The sequence below is a fragment of the Stegastes partitus genome, unplaced genomic scaffold (assembly GCF_000690725.1).
Source record: "Stegastes partitus isolate 25-593 unplaced genomic scaffold, Stegastes_partitus-1.0.2 Scaffold83, whole genome shotgun sequence".
Classification (NCBI taxonomy): Eukaryota; Metazoa; Chordata; class Actinopteri; family Pomacentridae; genus Stegastes; species Stegastes partitus.
In genome coordinates, this window is record NW_007577814.1 from 703,817 (window position 1) to 727,854 (window position 24,038).

Below are 24,038 nucleotides of genomic sequence, written 5' to 3' on the forward strand. Positions count from 1 at the left end.
CAGACCAGTGTAGAGTTTCTACGAATCAAAAGTCAATCGGGGCCTGAAGTCCTTAACATTCAACGGCAGCAGTCTCACCATGGCCATTCCTCCCAAGATGCAAACATCAATCATAAGGAGGCACCATCAGGGGCATCAGGAGATGTAAGCCCTGGTCAACAGTCAGGTGCTGAAGGTTTCAGCACTGAAAGTGACACTGAGACAGAGAATGTTCTGCACAAACTGAGGGCTGAGCTAGAAGAGGAAAGGAAGAAAAGCCAGCGCATATGTGCCGAGCTAGCAGAGGAGATGGAGAAAAACCAGTGTGTGCTTTCTTTGCTGGAGAAGGAGCGAAAAGATAGGGAGGCGCAGCTGCAAGACCTCCAGACCCAGTTAAGCCAAGTCCAAACTCAGTGCCTTGAATTGCAGCAGTACAAAGAGGAGAAGGAGAAGCTAAACGGAGAAGTGCTAGAGCTGAAGAAAAGGCTTCAGGAGGAAGAAGATGCAGAGAGGACATTTAGTGAGGAAGTTGCCAACTTTAACCTTCGTCTCCAGGATCTTGAGGAAGAAAGACTGAGACAAGAGGAGGAAATGAAGAGGCTCAAAGAGGAGCACAGAGAGGAGGTTGAACAAGTCAGGCAGCTGTTGGATGAGAGAGAGAAAGAACTTAAATTTAGAGAGGAGGAGGTCATAGGACTTAAAGCTTCGAAGAATCGGCAGAACCAAGCAAAAGCTGGTTTTAGCTGTGCTGAGAGGACTAGTATAGAGGAGCCGAATCTGGAAAGTGGACCTGATCTGGACAATATGACTCCATCAGTACCTGGAGATATACTGATGGAGCGCTACTTGACTTCAGCTCCCCTCGCACCCTCACAGTCTTCACCGGTAAACGAAAGCTTTGAACAGCGTAGTCAACTGGACGTTTCTGGAGACAACAGGTGAAATAAATTGTTTTTCCATTACTGTTGAAATATCTATTTGTGTTTTGCTTTGCATACAGGCTTCACCACTTGTGTTCATTTTACAGGCTCGTAATCAAATCCCCATATTTGTCTTTGTGCCTCTCCACAGTTTTGAGCTAAACAGTGAGCTGTTTGGAGATCAGCCTCTGTTGTCAATTTCAAACCGTCCCCATGAAGAATGTGACAGCCTCCACAGCACCTCTAGCCCGCAGTACTTTGTCCCTGTGGCTGATGATTCCAACCCTCAGTGGCTTCACAACTCCACTTCTGGTGAGATGGAGACAAGTAACGTGTCTGAGCAGCACTTTGAGGAGACAGACTTGGAAAAGGAGCTGCTGAATCAACAGTGTGGGGAGCTCCGTGAAGAGCTGGCTCTAAAGGAGAGAGACTTGAATGTGTTAAGGGAGGAAGTCATCAAGAGTGCAGAAGAGCTGGAGGAGGCAAGGAGCAGGTACTGATGTCAATCATGTCATTTTTAGGTAGCTAAAACTAACTAGTTCTATTTCATTTGTTTTGTTTCGCAAAATGTTCTAATCTTGTTTTTTATTTGTTATCAAAATAATTTAATAATTTGCACAATCTGATTATTCCTGACACACTTCTAGTTTTTAGGGCAAATATTTCTGATCTCTTAAAATTTTTCTTTTCTTCAACGAGTGAAACAATGTATTTTTTTTTTTTTAAAAAAGAAAAACTTCAGGCAGTACAATACAACTGCTTTTTACATGCTTTTTCACACTATTGTTAACAATGATGGTGCTGTTGTGTTTATAGAGTCATATTTAATGTTGGCACAGCTGAAATCAGTTGGTGCCAGATGGAATCTCTCCCATATTTTGCTGAACAAGTTGGAATAGTATATCAAATAAAAACATGTATGACGGAACCATTTTACTGGATTATGGCATTAGACAAACATAAAACATTTGGGTAAAAAAAGTATTTACAAAGGTTAATGATATATGCTACTTTTAATTCATATTTAAAATAATTGTTTTGTCTCGTTTTGACTGGTTATTTAAAAATATTCTTTGATTTTCTAAATACATTTTAAACTGATCTGTCTGTTCAGGTGGGCCCAAGTAACAGAAGAGCTCAAGGAAGCTCTTTGGGAACTTGAAGAGGAGAAGGAGAAGAGGAGACATGCTGAGGAGGAGATGAACTTGAAAGCCAATGAACAAGACAACCTTAAGAACAAAGTAAGTGCCTTATTGGAAGAAAGGGAAAAGGAGAATGCAGTAATGTTGACAGAAGAGGAAGCTGAAATCACTGCTCAAACCTCCCTACCCGTCTCTGCAACCTTTCCTTTGGAGGGGGAGGATAAATTGGTAGGGGAGCTAAAGAAGGAGCAGGAGAAAGAGGCTGTGCTGTCGTCTCTTCAAAAACAGCAGGAGCTGCTGGTATCGTCTCTGCAGGAGATAAAGCAGACTGCAGACTCTGTCAAACAGAACTCAGAGAGCCCAAAACTCAGAGATGAAAGCCAGCTTCAAAAGATACAGGTATGCCTGTGTAATAAGTGGGATTGTGTTAGCAACTTAAGGATTAAAACATGCTAGTCTCTGCACGCCCTTGTTTACTTTTTACTGAACTTGGTTCACATAAATGTAAATTATACCATACAGCAGCAGTAATATGTTTGTGCCAAAACACTTCAAGAAGCTATTAATTGATAAGAAAAAAATTGTATTGTATGAAAAGTTGAAGTAATTTCCCTGTCTTCCTTTCTCAAGGCCCATTGTGAGCTTCTCATGTCAGAGCTAGAGGAGACAAAAACGGAGCATAAGACCACATCAACCTTATTAAGTGAAAGGACTATGGAGCTCGACACAGTTTTTAAAGAGCTTGAAACGACACGTGTGCAGATTCTAAATGTCCAAGCAGAAGTGGAGAGACTGCAGAAAGAACTGCAGAAGAGCCAAGATAGTTTTGACTGTGCTGAAAAAGAGAAGAATGAGCTGGAATCCCAGATCTCCTGTCTGAGACAAAACCTGGCCTGTTTGGAGGAGATCCAGGCTCAGTCTGTGCAGGAGAGGGAGGAGCACAGGAGAAAAGAAGAAGAGATGGACGAGCGGATTAAAAAAATGGAACAAGTCCTAGAGGAGGAACTTGAGCAGTTTGAGAACATGCTAAAAGCCAAGGATGTGGAGGTTAGATATATATATAGATATAATGTAATGAAATAAGATGTACTTTTCTATGTATTGTAAATCTGTTACTTTTGGCCACCAATTAACATGTTCAAAATCATGTTTACAGTTGGCTGAAGAGAAGGAAAAATGGGAGGAGGAGAGACAGGAGAAGGAGAAAGAATTTCTTGATGTAGCCCATCTTTTGAAGAAGAAGGAAGATGAGGTAAAGGCCCTCACGGAGAAGCAGGTGTTGGCTTTGAAGGAGGCTACAGAGAAGCTTAAGGCATCTCATCAGCATGAGATAAAAGACCTGCTGGAGAAACATCAACAAGAGGTAGGATTAACAAACTGCACAAATATCTTTGTGTGTTTTCTTTCAGTTTTAGACAGCTTTTTTCATTACATTCATAGAGAGAATTATGCAGCCTTTCTGCTGAACTTCTTCTTGACATGTTTATTTACATTAATGCATAGATTTCAGCACTAAATACTCACCTGGAGACAGAGCTGCTGAAGCAACAGGCCAGTATGGAGGAAGAGCAAAAGCGACAGATCAGTCTAATCAAGCAGGTATCTGGAATGGAGGTGTTATTATGTTGCATCCAAAACTAAAGAGCTTGCATGCCTTACCATTATAACTGTATAATTTCTTAAATTTTATTTTCTCTAATTCTCTGTTGTCCCCTCAGGTAACTGAACGTGAGCATGAGAGAATGGTGTCAGTGCTGAATGCCAAACACAGTGAAGAGGTTGATAAACTGAGGACAGAGGTGACTTTGGAGCTGAGAGAGAGCATGGAGGCTGCCCATCAGGCTGAACTGCAGCAGGCACAGGTGTGTCATATGCAAACAAACGCACATTGTAACATCCTTAACAGTGTGTTGCAAAAGTTACTTCCGTTTCCTTCATCTTTTTTTCCCCCCTACTTTGCATGACAGTTTCATTATCAGAAATATTTCAGTCTTAGTTGTCATTAATAGGAGTTTTCTGTAACTTCGGAGTTTGAGGTTTGCTCTACTTTGAACCAGCTATGGAGGATATTGTGTCTGTTCTAATGTAAATGTAACACAACCATCTCTCTCCCTGCATATGTTGTCATTAATAAACTCAGACAAAGCTCTTGCATAAACTGGACCTTGTGGTTTCATTCATTTAGGCTCAAAAAACCGTCGAGCTTGAAGCCTTGCGTCTGAGCATGAGCACGGTTCACTTGTCCCAGCTGGAGCACTCCCAGGTAAACTTGCAGCAGGAGCAAGAGTCTGCTCTCATCAAGGTCCAGGCCTCCATGAGGGAGACATTTGCCCAGGAAAGTGCACTCCTGCAGGCCCGCCATCAGTCTCAGCTGGACCAGATCAAACAGGAGAAGCAGGAGCAGCAGGAAAGACTGCGTGAGGTGCATCAACAAGACATGGGTGAGTGCAGAGTGCAGACAAGAGTGTGAGTGCCTCTCAGTTGTTCCGACGGTGTTCTTTTTTATATCTGCCCTTTCCTGCACTCAACATGTGCACCAATATGTCTGTGAGTGAATCACCCTCATTGTTTGGGAAGTTGTTCAGTGAAAGTAGAGCATAATGACAGATGTGACCTTCAGAATCTTGGACCTTGTCAATCCTTTGTCTGTTTGTCTGTGTATATATGTATGTTTAGATGAGTTGAGGCAGCAGTGGGAGGCTCGTGTTGCTCAAGAGAGAACTTCAATGGAGGAAAAGCAGGCCAAAGAGAATCAGGTGAAGCTTTATAACATTTTTATATAAATGTTGCATTTTAGCACAGCAGTTTAATTTAACAGGCTAACGGGGCCTTTAAACATCTGTACTGGCATTTCATTGCATATTTGAGTATAATTCAGTTCATCTTTTCTCAGGTGCTAAGGACACAATGGGAGAAGGAGTCTGAAAGCAACCAGGCAGCCTTTCAAAAGTCTCTCTCAGATATCCAGAACAACCTCACGGCCACCCAGACAGAACTCTCCAGCGCTCAGGACTCTCTAAGGGAGACCAAAAAAGCTCTGACTGAAGCCCAGACAGCTCTGTCCCAGACCCTGTCAGAGCTGCAGGAGACACAGGCCAGACTGGACGAACTCCAAACCTCCAGTAAGGAGCAAACCCAGAAACTGGAGGAGGAGCTGAAACAAGCCTGGGCTGACAGAGATGCTGCTGCCAGTGAGTTAAATTTCAATCTGCGAAATTCCTAATTTTTATTGACAACTGGTTTTAAATCTGTGTTTAGTCTATGAACATAGACATGGTAGCAGACTGACCAGCTGATGCCTTTTTTTAATTTATTTTTTTTTCTTTCTAGTGAGTTGATTTTAGGTTCCAATCATTTGTTTTTTCCAAATATCATTTTTTGTTTTTTGCATTCCATCCGGGTCGTGTCTTTATTTTTATCAAATTGTTAATTCTTTGCTTCACGTGTTGCGATTGCTGCATAGGTTCTTTAGAGGAGTTGGTCTCCAGTCATAAGACAGTGCTGCAGGAGAAAGAGCAGCAAGCACTCCTCCTAGAGGAGAAAGAGCAGCAACTGCAGCAAGAGGTGAGTTCACTTTAATGTATAACATGGAGTTAAATTGCAGCTCAATTCTTGTCTAAACAAAAAACCACTTCACACACATTCTCTGGCATTAAAAAGGTTTGTCTGTGACATTTCTTACCAGTATATGGGCATTTCAATTATTAGGTCTGGAAAAGTACAAATGGTCAAATCTTAATGTCAAAAATATTTTCATCTTTGTCAACCAGGTTTTGCGCCTGCAGGAGGAGAAGACCTTGCTCAGACAGAGTTCAGAACAGGAAGTCGGTCAGCTGTGGACCCAGCTGGAGAGCATGAGAACTAATCGTCAAGAGCTAGGAGGTGAGATTAATACACCAGCTTGACAATGTGACAGAATGCACCTTTTACATTGTTAGCAATTTCTGCTTGTAGTGCTGGCATATACAGAGATACAGAGGGAACAAAACTAAAACTTAATTTTTTTTGACATCAAATGAATGAGGACATTGTCTGTTGTTGTGTCTCGCCTCTCCATCTTTGTCTGCTTTACTGTCTTACAGAGCTTAAAGAGCAGCTGCTAGCTCGTTCATCTCGTGTTGAAGACATCGAACGCCTGAAGACAGAGTTTAATGAACAAAAACGAGAAATTAAAGAGCAGAATGAGGCTGAGCTGGAAAGCCTGAGGAGGTATTTGAGCACAAGGCGCTCAAAAACACACATAGTCTTGATGCCTTTATTCTCACATTTTTTTAAATTTGAAATGTAACAATTTGAATATAAACTGATATCTGAATAGTGGCTGTCTCTGAAAATTATTACTTTGTATTGGATAGGGTCTACTTTGTCAGTGCTCCACAAAGTGTACATATTTTACATTCATCCTCTCACAGGTATTTCGAGAAGCGGTTGCGTGCAACAGAGGAAAGCTACAAAGAGGAAATTGCTCTGCTCCAGTTGAGGCTGGTAGAAGGTGCCTTGGAGGAATCAGTGCTTAAAACCACAGATGACAAGTATGTCATTTTGTCTCTGTGTAAGATAAGATTCAAGGAGTTTAGTCCTACATATATATTTTTTTAAAATATCCGTACCTTTCATCTCTTTTCAGTACTATGTCTCAAGGTCAAGCTGGAAAGGAAAAAGATGTTCTTTCTGATACTGACAGACTGGAGAAACAGAAGGTAAGATATGAACATTGTGACCTGCTATCTGTACAATATGTTTTGTCTTCAAGGTAGGTGATTTCAAGCCAGTGTTTGCCTACGTTACTTTGTTGTTGTTAATCATATGGGTAATGAAGCATCGTTCTGCTGTACGTCTTATCCAGGAAACACTTGACACTTTGAGGCTTGAGCTGGAGGAGAAACACACAATGGACCTTTCTGATCTGGAATCCTCATTAACTCTCTCCTTTAAGGAAGAGCTCCAGCAGGTCTGACATTAACCTGAACATTTGGGTGGTTATTGGCACATAGTGTCGTTTACTCTTTTGTTTACTTGTTGTGTGTTAATACTTGTATACCAGGTGCGCTCAGACCTCACTGACCATTACTACGAAGAGCTGCAGGAGATGAAGACTCGTCATGCCATGGACCTGGAGCAACTCAGAGCCAAACTTTCTGACAGTCATCTACGAGGTGCTTCACACACACTCTTTAATAAAATAAAAGCATTCCATCTTTTATTGCAAGGTTGTTAACTTAAAAAAAACCTCTACAATTACCTTTATTGTAGACCTTACCAGAGTCCGTTTTGAGGCAGCAAGACAGGTTGAGGTGAGAAAACATAATTGAATGATAGACAATATATGAGACACTGGCTTTATGATCAATTAATGCATTTTTTGACATCTAATTAGGTTGAGGTTGAACAGAGGATATGGCGTCACAGTGAGGAGCTGCAGACGAGGATGACCATCATCCACACACTGGAGAACAGGCTGGAGGCCTTGAGTAAGCAGCATGCTGCAGAAATGCAGAAGAACATGCAAAAGGTACATTTATAACCCTGCCTAGTAGAAATTAGCCTGTACGGTGAAAAAAATAACTGAACATCATATACACAAAAATAAAGATTGAATAATACAATGTGGGACTTTCAAAACATGTTATTTATGTTTCTTCCAACTGCTTCAGTTGAAACAGGAGTTTTCTGTGGAGCTTTCCCATCTTGAGGAAGCGCTGAAACAAGAGAAGGAGCATGTGCCGGAGAACATAAAGAAGCTGAGAGAAGAGCTTCAAGACAAGCATGAAACTGAGATCTCTGCACTGAAGTCAGACCTTGACAAAGAGATGCAGGAGAAAAAAATCCTTGAAAAAGCACTTCAGGAGGAGAAGGAGAAATTCAAGTCTCTACAGGTTGCACCGGACAGTGATGAGAGTAAGGATTTTTGACCCACATGAGTTGTTAATTTAATGTTCTTTAATTACATCTTCTACTCAGATCAGATGTTTTGGACACTGAGTACCTTTTATATTGTGAGTCTCCATCAGTGTCTAATACGTCTTTCTTTTAGATCCACAGGACGTAATGATGAGACAGAGACTAGAAGCACAGTACAACAGTGAACTGCAAAAGGCAAAGAACTGCATGTCTTCAGAAATCAAGGAGCTCACTGTCCTGCTACAGGAGCAGGGTGAAGAGCGGCTGCGCCAAGCCGAAGAAAGGTGAGATCTGTCTGAGATCAAGGTCCTAAAATCTCAGTTGTTGCCGGAGGTGTTTTCTTTTGGCTTTAAAGATGGTTATCATACAGAATGTGCGGAGTTTCTTCTCAATTTTAAAAAACAACTTGCAGTTTAAAAAAGTGCAGCTTTCATTATTGATTGTCTTTCTTTTTTGTGTCTTTTTTTAAATTAAATAAAATGTGAAGCTAAATGGTGAAAATGTCCTCGTGATTCTAACGTGGCTACTTCAAATTTAATCCAAAGTCCAAAACTTTGTTATATAGGTTGCAATAAAAAAAATAATCTGCACATTTTATTAGACATCTATTTTTGATTAATTGATTCTTTGTCAGTATCACCCCCCCTTATACAATCTGACAGTTATTATACAGACAAAAAATATCCAGGTATCATGCTGCTGGTCTTGTGATGAAATGCTATGCACTGAAAATGGCTTTCCTTAAATCATAACATAAACACTGTTTTGAAACCCTGTTTTTCTTATTCAAAGTCCCATTAATGATTTTGTGTATTTATTTAATGTCTGTGTGTTCAGGTTCCAAGAGGAGAAAGCAGCTTTGGAGCAGCATTTGGTCCAGAAGTATGAAATATCAGTGGCGGAGTTAAAGAACAAACTTGAGTCAGAGCTGGAACATGAGAGAGCAACACTCCTGACAAAACACTCCCAAGAGATGGACACACTCAATGCCAAACACAAAGCACAACTCGAATCACTCAGTGCCAGTCACAGAGATCAGCTTGCAGCTATGGCCGTTAAGCTTGAATCGAAGCACAATGCTGAGCTTGTTGCCTTGGAAGCAGCCCTCAATTCCAAACGAAAGGAAGATCTTGAAAATCTGGAGGCCGTTCTTCAGGAGACCAGTCAGGCTCATCTGGAGGCTTTAGAAGCAGAATTGTCTCGTAGACACCAGGAAGAGAGAGATGAACTTGAAAAGAGGATGCTGGGTAATATGGACACTCTGGAGGCCACTTACCTGAAGGAAGTGCAAGTAAGGAACCACAAGCCATAGAAAGTAATAATAACATCATTTGGGATGGGTACTGAACCCTGATATTAAACAGACTTACTAAATTCTTACAGACGGCACATCAGTAAACTCTGACATTATCTACTCTGCTTTCTGTACTGGAACATTTAGGAATCTAGACTTCCTATTTATTACTACCACATAAACGTTATCTTGCATTTTTTTTATCTCACCAAGTCATCTCTAATTTGTCTGATACAGTTTCCCAGTCCGAAAGAGAAATCTCTGTCGGAGCTTGTGTGTGAGGGGCGGAGGCAGCTCCCTCTGTCACACACTGCAGCACAAACAAACACAGACCCTGCTTTTAGTGGCAGTGCTGACCAAGTAAATATTCAAAAGGGTGGTTACACTATGCTTGTTGCCACAATTGCAACAAGCCATTTGCCATGGATTAGTTTGTCGAGACATTGACCAGAAATGGTCAGAGCATCGTCTGAACAGTCTTCAGATATTCAGTACCAGTGCCACGGCGCTTCGACAACCTCTGTTGTTAGTGTTTTACTTTATTTTCATCCTCTCTCTTACAAAAATGTTGGTGGTGGCAGAGGTAGAAAAGTTATTCTAGAAGTAATATTTATATTGCACAGTAAAATCACTGTTGAAAAAAGTCATGCATTCACGTTTTTACTTAAAAGTGAAGAAAATGTAAAACAAACAAAAAAAATTAATGTTAATTCTGCTCCCAATTTATTTTTTTTTCTCTTAAAAAGACAAACAAAAAGAAGCAATAAGAATACCATTAAGGTACTAGATCGATAAGCAGTGTCTGTAAGAGTAGGAGTACAGTTAAAATGTTAACGATACCCATCCCTCAGCATAATGTCTAATCAATGCATGAAGAGCCCTAAAAATACACTGGCTTTATTTAATTTTCTCCATTTGTATGTACTTTTTAATGCATTTGTCTTTTCATTTGCAGACACTGCGTGATCAAATGGTTCAGCTTGAGGAGAAACATCGTCAAGACCTGAATTGCCAGAATTCAGATCATAAACAGCTGATGGAGCGCCACAGTGCAGAGCAGCTGTCCATCAGGGAGGAACTGAGGAAAGAGCTGGCTCAGGTACACATGGAGAAATTTAGAGCGATGGCAGCGGAGCTCAGCCACGTTCACAAGGTACGAAATGAAGATGGCTGGTTGGCCGGTACTCTCAATCAGTAAATCTGTGAAATCACATGTAATTGGAAAAATTCTGCAAAAGAGTAACACTTTTTTCCCTATGATTGGTTCTTTTAGACTGAACTGGCTGCACAAAAAGAGGCCTTAGATACTGAACACTGCAAAGCCCTGGAAACACTTAAGAAGCAGGTACTTATTCAGTAATCCCTCCATTACGTTTGTTTTTCAGTGTCGTAAAAGGCCAAGAATTGGGTTTACTCTCACTAACATCTGGGCACATATAATTGTGGCATAGTAGTTTGAGGTACATACAGACATTCAGGGAATTAAAGATTTTCTCTATTTCTGTATTGTGAAATTCAACATTCAGTCATAGCAATACAGTGTTTCCTACTGATGGACTATCTATTGTGATGGTTTTCATTTATTCCTAACTTGAAGCACTGTGTTCACACAGCAGTAGCTTGTAAGAAGATATTCTCTGGTATTTAACCTTTCTCGGTAAAACTGCAAATATCTTAGCAGTTCTCTTTATGACAGTCGTATAAATATATTATTGCAACATAAAATTTCACAGTTATCTCTGTCATGACAAGAATCGTGTTTTTGAATGCACAACAGCTTTTGTTGTTTATGTTGTCTTTACCCTTGTGCTTTTTAAGATAATGTTTTGCTGATGAGCAAAATTTAATTTGTTTTTATGTCTTGTGCACTTTCTCAGGTTTTAGAACTCGAGCTTCAACACAGCACTGCTCTGCAGGACCTCTCACGTTCTTGCACTGCTGAAAAAGAGCAACTCATCGAACGGCACCAACTCCAGCTACAGGTGTGTGTGTGTGTAATGCATGAGTGAGCATCATGCTGCCTCGGGGTGTGCGTGAGGGGAATTTGTGTCTTTTACAGGCTGAATGAACATGTCATGCTCTGAATTGTGGGATGCACTCCAAATTCACATCCCGTCTTCTTGGCTGGATTGCTCATGAGGTGTTCATTGTATCAAGGTGTAGCACATATCAAATCAAACTGCTCAACTTGACTTTTCCAACGATGCTAGATGCTTCTGTTTGCGACTAACAGTAATTTTGAATTAAGATCGAACATTTGCCTGGTTTGCCTTTCCTGACGTTGCGCCTCTGCAGTTAGACGACTGTTTGTGCACAGTTCAGTCAATGAAAAATTGACATTTACCACTGTTAGTCACTAAGCACATATTCTTTCAAATTGCTGTTATGTATGATACAATATGTTGAGACACATGTAAAAACAGTTTCATAATGCTAAATATTTTTTCCTTAATATAAAACCTGATCTAAAAAATGCCCTATTTTATGATATTAAATAATGGAAGATCCAGATAGCTTAGACTCTTCTGAAAAATGAACATGTTCAGCATGCAAGGCTAGCCACTATTATTACCAAGATAGGAGCTTAAGAGCAAAGGTACTTAAATTACCCTAAAAATAGGGTTCGTTGGGTTAATGGGTGCCACTTACACTCTTGTGTCATTGAGTCATCGTTAATCTTTTATAATTGTGTATTTTTGTGTAGAGGCACAAAGTATTTATTTTGACTTTTTCTCAGAAGCACTTAAATTGTGACCATTTGGCCCGTTGCATATTAGGGCATTAACTAAATACACACGTCTGTTGCAGGAGCTGAGGGGAGTCTCAGCCCGAGAATTGGAAGCATGTCGCAGGGAGCTTGAAGAGGAGTCATCAAGGCAACGACAGCACTTCCTAGAAGAGGTGGAGCTCCTCAAAGTCCAATCAGAAGAGCGACTGCAGGACAGGATTAATCAACTGAAGGTAAAAGAGGAGAAAAGAAAGAGATGAAAAAAGGATGAGACGGAGTGGATTGCTTAGCAGTATCCTTCTGAGTAGGATTTTTAAATAAATGAAAACACCCCTGAGGCAACCATGTGTTCGTATATAATCAATTCATTGTACGTGAAAAATATAGTAATCTTTCCCAGTTCATCTTTTTTAAAGTTGTGTATTTATTTGACTCTCAGTGCTTGTTACATTATTATGTAATGGCTCTGGATTACTGAGAGCTGTAGAGTGTGTGAGTGGTGGCATTGCCCTCTCTAAGCTCCAGCTGCACCAGTTTGTTCCTAGGGATAGTTCTTTCTCTTGGACTCTCTCCCACTGGAGCTTTATTCAAACCCAGTTTTCTCATAATCCCACCATCATATATAGAAGTGTTCGCGTCCGTCTGTCTCTCTGTTTTCTGAACTGGTGTGCTGTCGGGTTGTGCATTTGTTGTGTTGCTGCCATCTGAACAGTGGCTAAATGGGATGGGTCTAAGCTTTTTATCCTCTGATGCAGAAGGTTTTAAGGCTGAAGGTAGTTTTTTTTTTTTTTCAGACATTAGCATTTGACCATCTGAAATGTGCAAGCCAGTAGTCAGTTTTAAGCCAGCGAGACATGACCAGAGATCTGAAGGATGAATAAACAGCCAGGACACTGCAAGTTTTTTGGTGTTTGGTGCTCTGCATCTCTTAATTCATGCATCCACTTCACTTTCTTTAAAGACGGAGTTTCAAGAGCAGAAGGAGGCGGAGCTTGAAGACCTGAGGCGGAGCTTCACATCTGAACAAGAGGACAAGGAGCTAAGTTATACAGGCAAAATGAGTCAGCTCACTGCTCAACTGCAGCAACTGGATGTTGTGGTGGCCCAGGTACCAGCTACACGCACATACAAAATAATCTACCAAGGCCACAGCTGTTACAGGGTTTTACATGGGAATGTTCTTACTTCAGATAGAAAGCTTAAGTCAGGTGTCAGCTGGTGTGTTACTTGGAGAGACAAGACTAAACAGGAAAACATGTTGTACTATGGGTATTATAATTCAAAGAACAAAACTCAGGAGATGAGTGTGAAGTGGAAACTGAAGGTTGGTCAGAAAGTCTGGGAACTAAGAACAAGGGAAGAATATTTCTGCAAAGGCATGGCATCCATAGCTTTGATTTTCCTCTTTCCCTTACATCAGATTATATCTTGTAAAAGAGATTAGCATATGAATGAGTCCAAATTTAAATGTCTGTATATGTTGTGTGGTCAAACTGTCTTGGTTGTAGCAAGCAGTAGAGCTGAAACAGCTCAATAAATGATTAGTCAACCAACGGGGGGGAAAAACCAGTGACTAATTTTATAATGAAATCATCTGTCTCTAATTTTTCAAGCTAAAATGTAATATTTTCCTCAATTCCAACTTCTCAGTTGTGAATATTTGCTACTTTCTTTGACTTATGGGAGAGTTAATTAATATTTTTGGTTTTGTACTGTTGATTTGACAAAACAAGATATTTCATGATTTCACCTCAGGGTTCAGGAAATTGGCTGTAATTTTGAACAGTTTTCTCATTTTTTGTAGATAGGAATGTATAGTAACAATCAGCAGATTAATGATCATATTAAAAAAAATCACAAGTTAGTAATCCAGAAATGTAGTAACATACAGTATGGCCTTTTTTTTTTTTTTTTAGGTTAAACACGTTTCTCTTTCCATTTATTTTAGGTAGTTTTTGTTGGGTTGTTGTTGTTGTAATTTGAAGCGTGCCGAAACTTTTGTTTTTTGTATTCTCTTATTTGCTTTACCTTTTCTCGTGAACACATGATTTCCGCAGTCCCACTTTTATACCTCTGCTGAATCTGTAAATCGATGAGTCTGTGTAAATGTCCCTGATGTTTGTGTATATTTGTTTCCATGGCACTTGTCCAGCTCGCGTCTTCATAGTGAGATATTAACGCCACTGCCACGCTCACCTCCCCATGAGGATAGCAAAGAGCGCTTAAGAGGTTGCTGTTGTCATGGCAACGGCATTGTTTTGTTGAGGCAGGTGGCTGCATGAGACGTTTTTGTTGGGAGGGAGCCGGAAGGAGAGGGAAAAAGAGAGGGAAGACATGGTGAAGGGAGAGGGAGAGAAGGAAGAGGTTGAGGGAGGTGAGGTAAGAAATATGATCACAGACCCTGAAGGAAACTTTTGCAGCTCTTGTTTTTGAATGTATGTCAGTTCATGTAGAAGTGGGCTTGCGTCACGACTCTGCTGACTTGGGACTTAAGCAGAATCTTTTTGCCAACAGTGCTTGATGATTACGGTCAGTGTGTGTACGTGTGTGCATGCATTAGGCTGGTTTAAGTTTGTGTTTATGCCTTACATAAGATGTAGTCAATGTATTTTGGATAATAGCTGTGTTATCACTCCTGAATAAGGACAATCAACTGCTGGTTTTGATTTTCTTTCTATTCCACTGCGTACCTTCTGTGTTTGTCATGCTTTTGGCTCTGATAAGATGTCTGTGACTATGTGATTTTTTTTTAGTTTCTCTTACTGTGATGCTCTATGAGCAAACAGAAAGAGATTGCAGTGATCCAGTGTTTGGGGCATTCATTTTATCCATTTGGCTTGAACTTGCCTTGTTTCAGTGTGCTGCTTCTTTTCAGGGATTTAGTTGCACGCATGGGTAGGTTTTAAACAAGCGCTAACAACTGGGGAAGTTGCTAGGTTTGTCACAGGTGTGGATAGACTGAGCAGTGGTTTCCTTTTGTGTTTTCCAGCTGCGGGCAGAGGTTGGGTGTCTGCAGGGAGAGTTAGAAGGAAAACGTGCAGAGATGGAAACTCTGGACACCCTCCTTCAACGGAGGGAGAGAGAGACTCAGGAGGGAGGCAACCTTCTGAAAATGCTCACTGACGACTTACAGATGGCCAAAGAGGAAAAGTAAGTGATGCTCTGTATGATTTTTTGAAGTTGTATTCACTGATTCATGTGTACAGCTGTTGCAGATAGATGAGGTTCACGAGATGCGTCTTTCAGATTGAAAACAGCAGCTTTCAGTTAATACCACAAGTTTTGCCTTGCTTGTCATTTCAGTTTATCAAATATTTTAAGAAACATATTTTAGTTTTTAATCATTTTAAACTTCTGCCCTGCCAAGCCTTGCGAGTATTTCAGGAAACCTTATGTCATAAAAACATGTACAGTATTTCACTGGAAATAAGCGAGGAGGTGATTGTTTGTTTGGTTTCTAAATGTGTTTTTTTTGAGGCACTTGCCAATATCCAAGTTCGTATTAGTAGCTCCCAGTGTGGTCATACACTTGCCTTGATGTGTGTATATCTGATGTATCACTGCTGTTTTGCCAGACTTGACCTGCACAGTGCAAATGAAAAGCTGAAGAAGGTGCTGATTGAGATGCTCCGCAGCATCATAGCAACAGAAGAACTGATAGGACAAAAGCTCAGTGCAAGAACCAGGACATCTGAGCTGACAAGTCAGCAGAGGAGCTCAACAGGGAACAAAGATGCTCAAGAATCAGGTCAGTCAACCTCAGTTTTTCACAAGTTTTGAAATATTAAAAACTTCAATAATACAGCAGGTTATTTGTTGGGCTCACTTGTTGTTAAGAATATAGTTGATTATTTAAAGCGTTACATTTTGTTCTTGCTTCCATGTGTATTTTTTGTGTGTAATTTTGACTCTTTAACAGGTATTTCGGTGGCAGACTTTTCATCAGAGGACCTGGAGTTGACCCACCAGCTCTGTGAGAGTCTGCTGGTTTCAGATACACAAATCAATCCTGGAGGAGAAGAAGCCGCTCTGACTGCTTGCAGCAGGCTACGTCAAACAGTAGACTCACTGCTTGAGCTGCTCAACCAGGCCAATTCACAGGTAACTGATACATAGATGTACTGAAACCTCAGCAATCCACACAAAAACCTTCTTTTATGTTTTTGTCCCTTGTATTTATAATGTTGTGTGAGCTACGTAATTATTGTTATCACTTTTTTTTTCTTCTTTTTTTAAATAGCTGGAGCAGACTCACAATGTCCACCTTTCACTGGAGGAAAGGTTCTCTCAGGGCAGAGAAGACTCCGCCCAGCTCCTTGAACAGCACAAACTCCTCCTGGAGCAGCTTGATCAGGAGGCCAAGATGAAGAGCCAACTCCAGCTGGAGCTCCACAAGGCAGAAGGTGAGCAAGAAAGCCCTTCTTGCTCTATCTGTTAGATCCTGTCCTGGGCTGAGACACACTGTCAACGCACTGCCTTTCACTGCCTAACTTATATCTGTTATTTCTGAAGCTGAGCATGAGAATCTTAAAACATGATTTTTTTTCCTTTTCACATAAACCTCTTGCATTTCCCTGACATGTTTAGGACTCCTGGAGGGCTACATAGCTGAAAAAGCAGTCCTAGAGGAGTCTCTGCAGCAGAAGGAGTCTCAAGAGGAGAGGCTAGTGGAGGAGCTGGAAGATCTGAAGTTGAAGCTGCAGCAGATGCAGAGCTTCACTGCAGAGCTGGACAGCCTCAGAGTGAAGCATCAGGAGCTCAGTGAGGAGCACACACTTCTCCTGCGCCAGAAGGAGCATCTCTCTGCTGGACTCGGGGAGAGAGAGAAAGGTGAGTGGAAGAAGCATAAAATCGTTTGCGTCTGTCTGCATAAAAATGTTACACGACCTCTTTAGTGAGCTTGACCATATCATTATGTAATGCCTGTGCTCAGATGTGTCTTTTCTCCGTAGGCCATTGGCTCAATTTAGATCCTGACGCAGGTTTGTGGGTCAGAGTGGAGTATGAGTGTGTCATGACGGGGTAGGGATGAAAATGCAGTTTATTTGCAGTGCTGTGTGAGGTTGCCATTTAAAATACTGCCACTGCCAGAAGCTTGCAGCAAAGCTTCTTGAGTGCTGTGTCATTTGTGGTTGTTTTACTGAAAACTCAGTATGTGCAATTGTAGGTATTTAACTTCTCTCTTAGGTCTTGTCTGCTTTTAAAATGTGTTTGTTTGCATCTACATCAAAACAATTTTCCTAATCTTCTTTTTTTTTTTTTTTTCCAGCTTTGTTGGCAGAGGCAGAGCGTTTGACCCAAGATAGGCTTGACTTGCAGCGGCAGGCAGAGAAGGACCACAAATCTCTGTCCCTGCGCCTCAGGACCCTGGAGAGAGAGCTTGAAGAGCAGGAAACCAAGGGCCTGGAGACAGAGCTGCACCACAAGACCCACACTGAGGATCTCAGTCAGCGTGTCCAAGCACTCGAGAAACAGCTGAAACATGACCGGCAGTTTATAGAGGTTAGTTTTTACTAAATAAAATAATGTTACAGTTTAAAAATACAGTGCAAGTCTGAATTAATCTACTCTTTTTAGTTGTCCTTTCATTTGCAGCTGTCTAAACGCCTCAGATAGCCGTTATTATAGGTTGCATTCTCACTTGATTGTCTATCTAGGTTATTCGAGAGCATCCATTTCTCATGTTGGTGCTTAATGTTGAGGACACAATCTCGATTACATAATTTGTTCTTATGCATATAGGAGCAGGCTGTGGAGCGTGAACATGAGCGAGATGAGTTCCAGCAGGAAATACGCAGGCTCGAGGCCCAACTCAGACAGACCGCCAGTGTTGATAACAAAGGACACAGGGTGAGGCTCATTGATGTGATACAAATGTGTGTAAACATACAGTGTGAAGTGAATATTGCATTTTTACCATTATCTATGTTCATTTCCAAGTCTCTATGAATTGGTCACATTTTGTTGCAAAAAAGCTCATCTGCTGCAAGTAGTATCGCCTTCAGATTTGTCTTTATTTGAATGTATGAATCCTAAAATGGGATAATAGTATCTTTACCCAAACCTCATCATACAAAATATTTCCATTTCTAGATCCAGTACATAAAGGTAGTAAAACATTACTGCATTGGAGTGAGTGTGTGCTCTCGACATGTGAATGCCCAGTGTGTTTTGCTGAGTGAATTTTAAAGCAGTTAACTAGAGAGTACATAGTAGCGTGAATTACAGAGGTTGAAGTGATGAATGCATTTTGCCAATGAGCCTGACTATTGCCATGTGTTTATCCCTGTGCTGAATGGATTGCTGTAGTTTGAGGACTTGGTTCTGCAGGTATGAAATCTAACTGTAGCGTACTTCTCTTAGCTCCTCTTGTGCATGGTGTGTGTTTTACATCATTATTTCTGTGTAACCATCCATAGGTTGATTTTTTTTTTAGTTTTTTTTTAGTTCTTATATGTGCTTGTCATAGGTACTATATTCATTCTCATTTTATCATCCATTCACTAATATTTATTTGCTTCTTTTTCACACTTCATTTCTTTCATTTCCATCTCACTTCTCTCTGGAATGACTTTCACTTCAGTGTCCATACAGTGGCTGCAGATCTGGAATGGCTTATATAGTTTTAAATCTTGTAGTTTTACATTTGCAAATCCATTGCTACTGCTTAAAACTGCATGAGATTGTTATACAAAATGTTGTTCCCTCTGTCTCTGCAGGTGGAGAGTCTTCAAGCTATTATCAAAGATAAGACAGAGGACCATGCCTCTTTGCTTGCAGCCAATCAGCAAGCCCAGCGTGATCTTGCAGAACGCAATGAGGAGATAGATAAGTTAACCGGGCGAATCAGAGAGTTGGAGCAAGCTTTGCTTAACAGTGCTGAGAGCAATAGATCTGTCAGTCACCTGGAACAAGAGCTCCACAGAGTGAAGTTGAGAGAACAAGAGCTCACACAAGTAAGAACAAAGTGCACACCTTCACTTCAGATAAAGTGTCAGCCTTCACCCTCATTCACTGATCCTCTCTTCTGTCAGGATAAGCAGGCACTGGAGCAGCAGCAGCTGTCCAACAGGCTTCAAATCTCAGCCCTTCAGTCCAAATTGGATGAGACAAGACATGGTTACCATGACAACATACATGACCCCACCCAGGAGCTGAGGAATGCCCTGGACACTGCTCAGCAGAGTCTACAGAGCAAAGAGCAAGAGGTCTGTTAGGTTTTATGTAAAGCTGGTGTGTGGTAGCGAAGATAATTTTGGCAGATGAGTGATAGATGCTGATGGACACATTTGGCTGCAGTGCCACCTTTTGGTAGAAATGTGTATTAAAACCCATATCCACTTTTAAAAATCATAACTCTTACTAGGGATCTATCTAATTTCAAAATGTTTATCCCACTGCACAAAAATATGTTGCAATTACAATAGTTGTTTTAGTTTTTATTTCATGAGTAATGTTGTATCTCTTAGATTGAAGTCTTGCTTGGCCAACTGGAGAATGTGCAAAGAGACCTGAGCATCAAAGAAGTTGAGCTAAAACACCTCACACTACAGCTGGAACTACTGACAAATAACAATGCAGCTCATGTTAATGAGCTTCACGAGCAGATTGATGCCCTCAAGGTAAAGACTACTTTGTCTTCACTACAAACAATAGACTAATAGTTGAGGGGTATATCTCTCCCTCTCAGATGATTAAATATGTACTTAGGTGATACTATAATGAGCAAATCAAAGCCAGTTCAATGCAATTCAAATCAGCTGTGATTAGTATTTAACAGCTGTAGTGTTATTTGTTGTAATAATTCCAATACAGAATGAGCTATGCCTTTTTTTATGCTGTGTTCAATGTTTTCCTCATAAGTCTTTTAAGAATGTGAGACAAGTCTGGGGTTTAAATTAGTTCATGAATTAAACCTCAGTCTTTTAGTTAACAATTAAACCTCTATCATCTATTATATTTCAATGAATTCTAGTTGAATCTTAAAATAGTATGTGCACCACTGCTTACAGGAGAATGTGTCTGCCCTCACCATCATCAAGGAGGAAAAAGACAGATGCAGTGACGTGGAGGAAACTGAGGAAGAAACCCTCCCCTCAGCACTTCTTCAGGAGAAAAACCAGGAGATTGACCACCTTAATAGTGAGATCCAAAAACTAGAACAGGAGCTGGAGAACGCCAGGGACAAAAAGGTCAGTGTAAGCACGCACCAAATATATGCAGATAGCATGTGAGACCGTGTCAAAAATATAAATGTTTGCTTTTGATCTACTCCTTCCAACAGGAACTGGAGGTTGAGCTTGAGGATTTGCGCTCACAGGTGGAACATCTGCAATCTGAAATCACAAGAGTGCGTCAGGACAAACAGGAAGAAGAAGAGCGTCTTCATGAGGTCATCAGTACTTTGCAGGCAGAACTTGCCACCTTAGGGCCCAACTTGCATGAAGTCAGTGACTCTCAGGACGGAGACAGCATCAATCCTTCACCTGCTCCCAGCCCTGAACCTCAGCACTTCACCATCCAAGAACAAGAGAGGAGGGGAGGGCCGAACAGCCTGAAGCACGAGCTGAGTCTGACTAATTCTGCCTCCTCTCGCTCTCTCCGATCTCGTCTCAAGGCCCTTCAGAGTCAGCTCGAGACTGCAGTGGCAGAGAAGGAGGGACTGGAGCGATTACTGCTCACTCAGGAGGAAGAGTACAGAGGACAAGGGGAAGAGTTTGGAAGGAGGCTTAAAGCTGAGAGAGAAACGTCAGATGAACTCAAAGGTTTCCTCATCCTGAAAGAAGCTGAGCTGGAGGAGGTCAAAGCTCAGGCAGAAGAAGAGAGGAAGAAGAGGGACAGTTGGAAGGTTCAAGCTGAAGAGGCAAGTGCTCTACTCAAAGACAAAGCCCACCTCAACTCTCTGGTTTTGGAATTGCAAAAGAATGAAGACGAGAGAGCAGTACATCTTGAGGCTCTAAAAACAAAGGAACAGCAGATGAAAATAGAAATGGAGGTTCTCAGAGAAACTAGTCTCACTCTTGAGAGACAAGTCCAGGAGGTAAGAGCTGAGGTGACGGACATGGAGGAACTGGTTGCTGAGGAAAGGACAAAAATTAAAACCCTTGAGACTGTGAAGGGAGAGCTCTTTGCTGAACGTGAGGCGCTGAGGAGGAGGGAGGGTCAACTCCAGGAAGAAATTGAAAGGCTAAGACAGGAAGGGACTTCAATGAGAGCCATTATCCAGGACCTGACAGTTAAACTTAATGAAAAAGAAACCGGTCAAGAGGAGGCTCAAAAAGAAGTGCTGGTAAGTGTTAGTTTGACGGTGACTTTGTTGTAGCTTAGCACTTTTAAAAGTATAAACCAGTGTAAGCCAAAATCTGCCCTTCTGGTCACCTCCTAGTTTGATAAGCAATCTTTAAATAATAGAAAGGAGCTGCAGTTGTATATAATTTTTTTCCCCCTACCAGTTAAGCTATTGACTGTTTTCCCCAGAAATCTAATCTTAACTTTTCTCCAAGAAATGAGCTGACTAATTCATTTGAGAGCATTGTATGTTGGTAAACTGTGTGCCACGGCACAAATTAAAATGTACACAACAAGCAACAACAATGTAGTGATAGAGAAGAGAAAAAAATAGTAAGAATGAATTGAAGCAATTTAGAAAAACATTTTTTTAAATATGGACCAATCGCAGCAGCCCTGTCATGGCAATATATTTATAATGTTTTTTGTAGTTATGTCTGTAAAAAGTAAATGATCAAAAAAAGCCCTTATTGTGTCTTTTCATGCAGTTGGAAGGGGTTTGTTAAAATACTACCAGTTACCTGGTAACTCCATGACCCTGCTTCAACAAGCCTTCAGTCCAGACAGAAAACTGCTGCTTTTCTAGCATACAGCTGTGGTAGCGACTGCAGCCAAGATCACATCTGGTTGTAGTTAGGGGCGTCGCTGCGATGACGTGTTACGGCACTGAAACAGCAGACTGGGTTTCGCACAGAGGAAGTGACATTAAAATAAGGAAGCAGGAGGAAAACCTTTGGTAGCTCTTGGTTTTAAAGCTCTGTTGCGCTTTATTTTTCTTTTCTTTTTTTTCGCTATATCTTGGCAGAATGTGGTAAGAAAGAGTTGTGATATTTGAAAGAAAGCAGGAAGCTGTAATGGAGCGGTTGGGTTGCAGCATGTCTCTGCATTCACTCACTTTGTTTCTGCCAGTGACCGGCTGTATTTTGGAAAATGTAGTCATTGTCACAATACACTGGAGGGGTTTTCTATAACGATTGTAAATGATTGCATGATCTGCATTAGACGTGAACATTGCTTGTCCTACATCATATGGCACTCATTAAAATGCTGTTACGTTGCAAAGCACTGAACTCCGGTTATCTGATGCTCGTGTACAACTTGTCTAGTTTTTGTTTTTTGTTGTTTTGTTAGACTGAAGAACTAAATGAAAAGTAAGAATGTGAATATATAACTTATCCATCAAAGTCATCATTGTGATACTTATCATTGCTGTGAATGTCTCCCTTTTTCTCAGACTCATGCCGAGGCGACCCTGGCCAAAGCAGACGCTGCCTTGAGAGAAAAGGAGGCTGAGCTCGCCAGGCTGAGGGCTGAGCTGACTGCAGCGAAACAGGGACTGAGTAACAGTACAGAAAGGGCTGAAAAACTCCACGAGGAAGGACAGGTGGGAAGATGAGAGCTGAGCGCAGAATATCAGATATAAGCTGTATAATATTGTAAATGAATGTGTCAGTCCTGAGGATTTTAAGCTGGATTTTATTCACTTATTTCCGTCTGCCAGACCAAAGACCGTGCACTCGTCGATCTGGAGACCGATAACCAGCGACTGAAGGAGGAACTTCAAACTCTTCAGGAGGACTTGGCTATCCAGGAAGAGGAACTATCCTATCAACAAAGAGAACTACAGCAACTCAGACAACAGTGTCATCAGGACACACTTCCTCACCACCAGGAATACCCACAGAAGGGTGAGTACTAAGAGTCTTTGCACTTATTCTGTATGTACAGTCCTTTTGCATATGCACAACAACAACATAAAAGAATTTAACGTTATTTGAGTTGGGCATCTCCTTTTTCTGTTAGGAGGAATGTAGTAATGTTTGTCTAGTATTGGGAGTAAATGGGTAGTGGAACCAACAGCATCTAACCAAAGTGAACTTTTTTGATTGTGTTATTTGTTTTAATGTGAATGTTTTTGGGTTTTGGCTTTTTGCTTGGACTGAACTATCAATTTGCTTTGAGCACATAATGGACATTTTCTGGTATTTTATAGACGAGTTTGTCAGGACTCAGATGAAAGACTGATATGTCACGTCTTAAAGATAATGGCATTGCAACAGAAACATGTTCTCATATTGATAATGTTCACTTTCTCCATCAGATATTTCTCACAGAACATTTGAGAATGCTGTGACTGTCTCTCGAGATGAAGCCTCTCTGAGTTCTCCAGAGGTTTTAAGGAGACTCGAATGCTCTGAGGACAGAATCCCAGAACGGTTCCACAATTCTGTTCTCGGTTCTCGCCTGTCTGAGCTCAGCGTTCTGAACAGCACAGGCCCGGATCTCCCCCAGGTCAAATACTCTCCCAGGGTTGTAATGGAGCCTCCACACTCCAGGACCATCACCCCAGATCCAGTCACACAGAGTACCCACTCCCCAGGCTCTTTATCAGTATCTGACAACTTCTCCATGCTCGATTCGCTGGACGCCGACAAAGTATGTTGTCTGACATTTGCACGCATGCTGTTTTGTGCACTTATGTAACAAACATTTGGTCTTTTGTTTAGTTTGGATGTGATTAAATTTATGTAATTTTTTAGGTACGTGAGTTGGAGGAACTTGACTTAACCACTCCTCCATCTCCACTTGGTTCCACCTCTTCCTTGTCAGCACCAGAATGGGCCAGTGATGGATATGGCAGCAGTGAGTATTTCCACAATGACAGTTGAAACATCTTAAAGAATTAAGTCCTGTGGCTGTTGTGTTTAGCACTTTATATTGCAACAAACCTTGTCAAATAAGAGTTTGCTATCCTGTCCATGGTGCTCAGCCTGAACTGTTTCCTA

At 41.1% G+C, this 24,038-nt stretch overlaps 1 protein-coding gene across 1 annotated transcript in view; it reads left to right on the top strand.

Moving 5' to 3' along the window:
• pcnt (pericentrin) overlaps positions 1-24,038 on the top strand; it is a 37,811-nt gene that overhangs the window by 5,530 nt on the left and 8,243 nt on the right. Inside the window, exons 6-49 of the mRNA XM_008276926.1 lie at positions 4-917; positions 1,051-1,392; positions 2,014-2,440; positions 2,672-3,088; positions 3,198-3,404; positions 3,545-3,640; positions 3,760-3,903; positions 4,227-4,482; positions 4,718-4,797; positions 4,935-5,232; positions 5,505-5,605; positions 5,812-5,923; positions 6,124-6,250; positions 6,454-6,573; positions 6,669-6,741; positions 6,888-6,992; positions 7,086-7,197; positions 7,295-7,335; positions 7,419-7,553; positions 7,696-7,939; positions 8,076-8,226; positions 8,780-9,233; positions 10,192-10,389; positions 10,510-10,581; positions 11,114-11,218; positions 12,045-12,197; positions 12,926-13,072; positions 14,954-15,114; positions 15,540-15,712; positions 15,884-16,065; positions 16,205-16,367; positions 16,552-16,794; positions 17,234-17,466; positions 17,707-17,814; positions 18,274-18,294; positions 18,684-18,920; positions 18,999-19,172; positions 19,434-19,586; positions 19,977-20,156; positions 20,249-21,253; positions 22,487-22,636; positions 22,754-22,940; positions 23,354-23,688; positions 23,793-23,895. Coding sequence (XP_008275148.1) covers positions 4-917; positions 1,051-1,392; positions 2,014-2,440; positions 2,672-3,088; positions 3,198-3,404; positions 3,545-3,640; positions 3,760-3,903; positions 4,227-4,482; positions 4,718-4,797; positions 4,935-5,232; positions 5,505-5,605; positions 5,812-5,923; positions 6,124-6,250; positions 6,454-6,573; positions 6,669-6,741; positions 6,888-6,992; positions 7,086-7,197; positions 7,295-7,335; positions 7,419-7,553; positions 7,696-7,939; positions 8,076-8,226; positions 8,780-9,233; positions 10,192-10,389; positions 10,510-10,581; positions 11,114-11,218; positions 12,045-12,197; positions 12,926-13,072; positions 14,954-15,114; positions 15,540-15,712; positions 15,884-16,065; positions 16,205-16,367; positions 16,552-16,794; positions 17,234-17,466; positions 17,707-17,814; positions 18,274-18,294; positions 18,684-18,920; positions 18,999-19,172; positions 19,434-19,586; positions 19,977-20,156; positions 20,249-21,253; positions 22,487-22,636; positions 22,754-22,940; positions 23,354-23,688; positions 23,793-23,895 — 9,439 coding nt within the window. The remainder of the gene's footprint in view (positions 1-3; positions 918-1,050; positions 1,393-2,013; positions 2,441-2,671; positions 3,089-3,197; positions 3,405-3,544; positions 3,641-3,759; positions 3,904-4,226; positions 4,483-4,717; positions 4,798-4,934; positions 5,233-5,504; positions 5,606-5,811; positions 5,924-6,123; positions 6,251-6,453; positions 6,574-6,668; positions 6,742-6,887; positions 6,993-7,085; positions 7,198-7,294; positions 7,336-7,418; positions 7,554-7,695; positions 7,940-8,075; positions 8,227-8,779; positions 9,234-10,191; positions 10,390-10,509; positions 10,582-11,113; positions 11,219-12,044; positions 12,198-12,925; positions 13,073-14,953; positions 15,115-15,539; positions 15,713-15,883; positions 16,066-16,204; positions 16,368-16,551; positions 16,795-17,233; positions 17,467-17,706; positions 17,815-18,273; positions 18,295-18,683; positions 18,921-18,998; positions 19,173-19,433; positions 19,587-19,976; positions 20,157-20,248; positions 21,254-22,486; positions 22,637-22,753; positions 22,941-23,353; positions 23,689-23,792; positions 23,896-24,038) is intronic.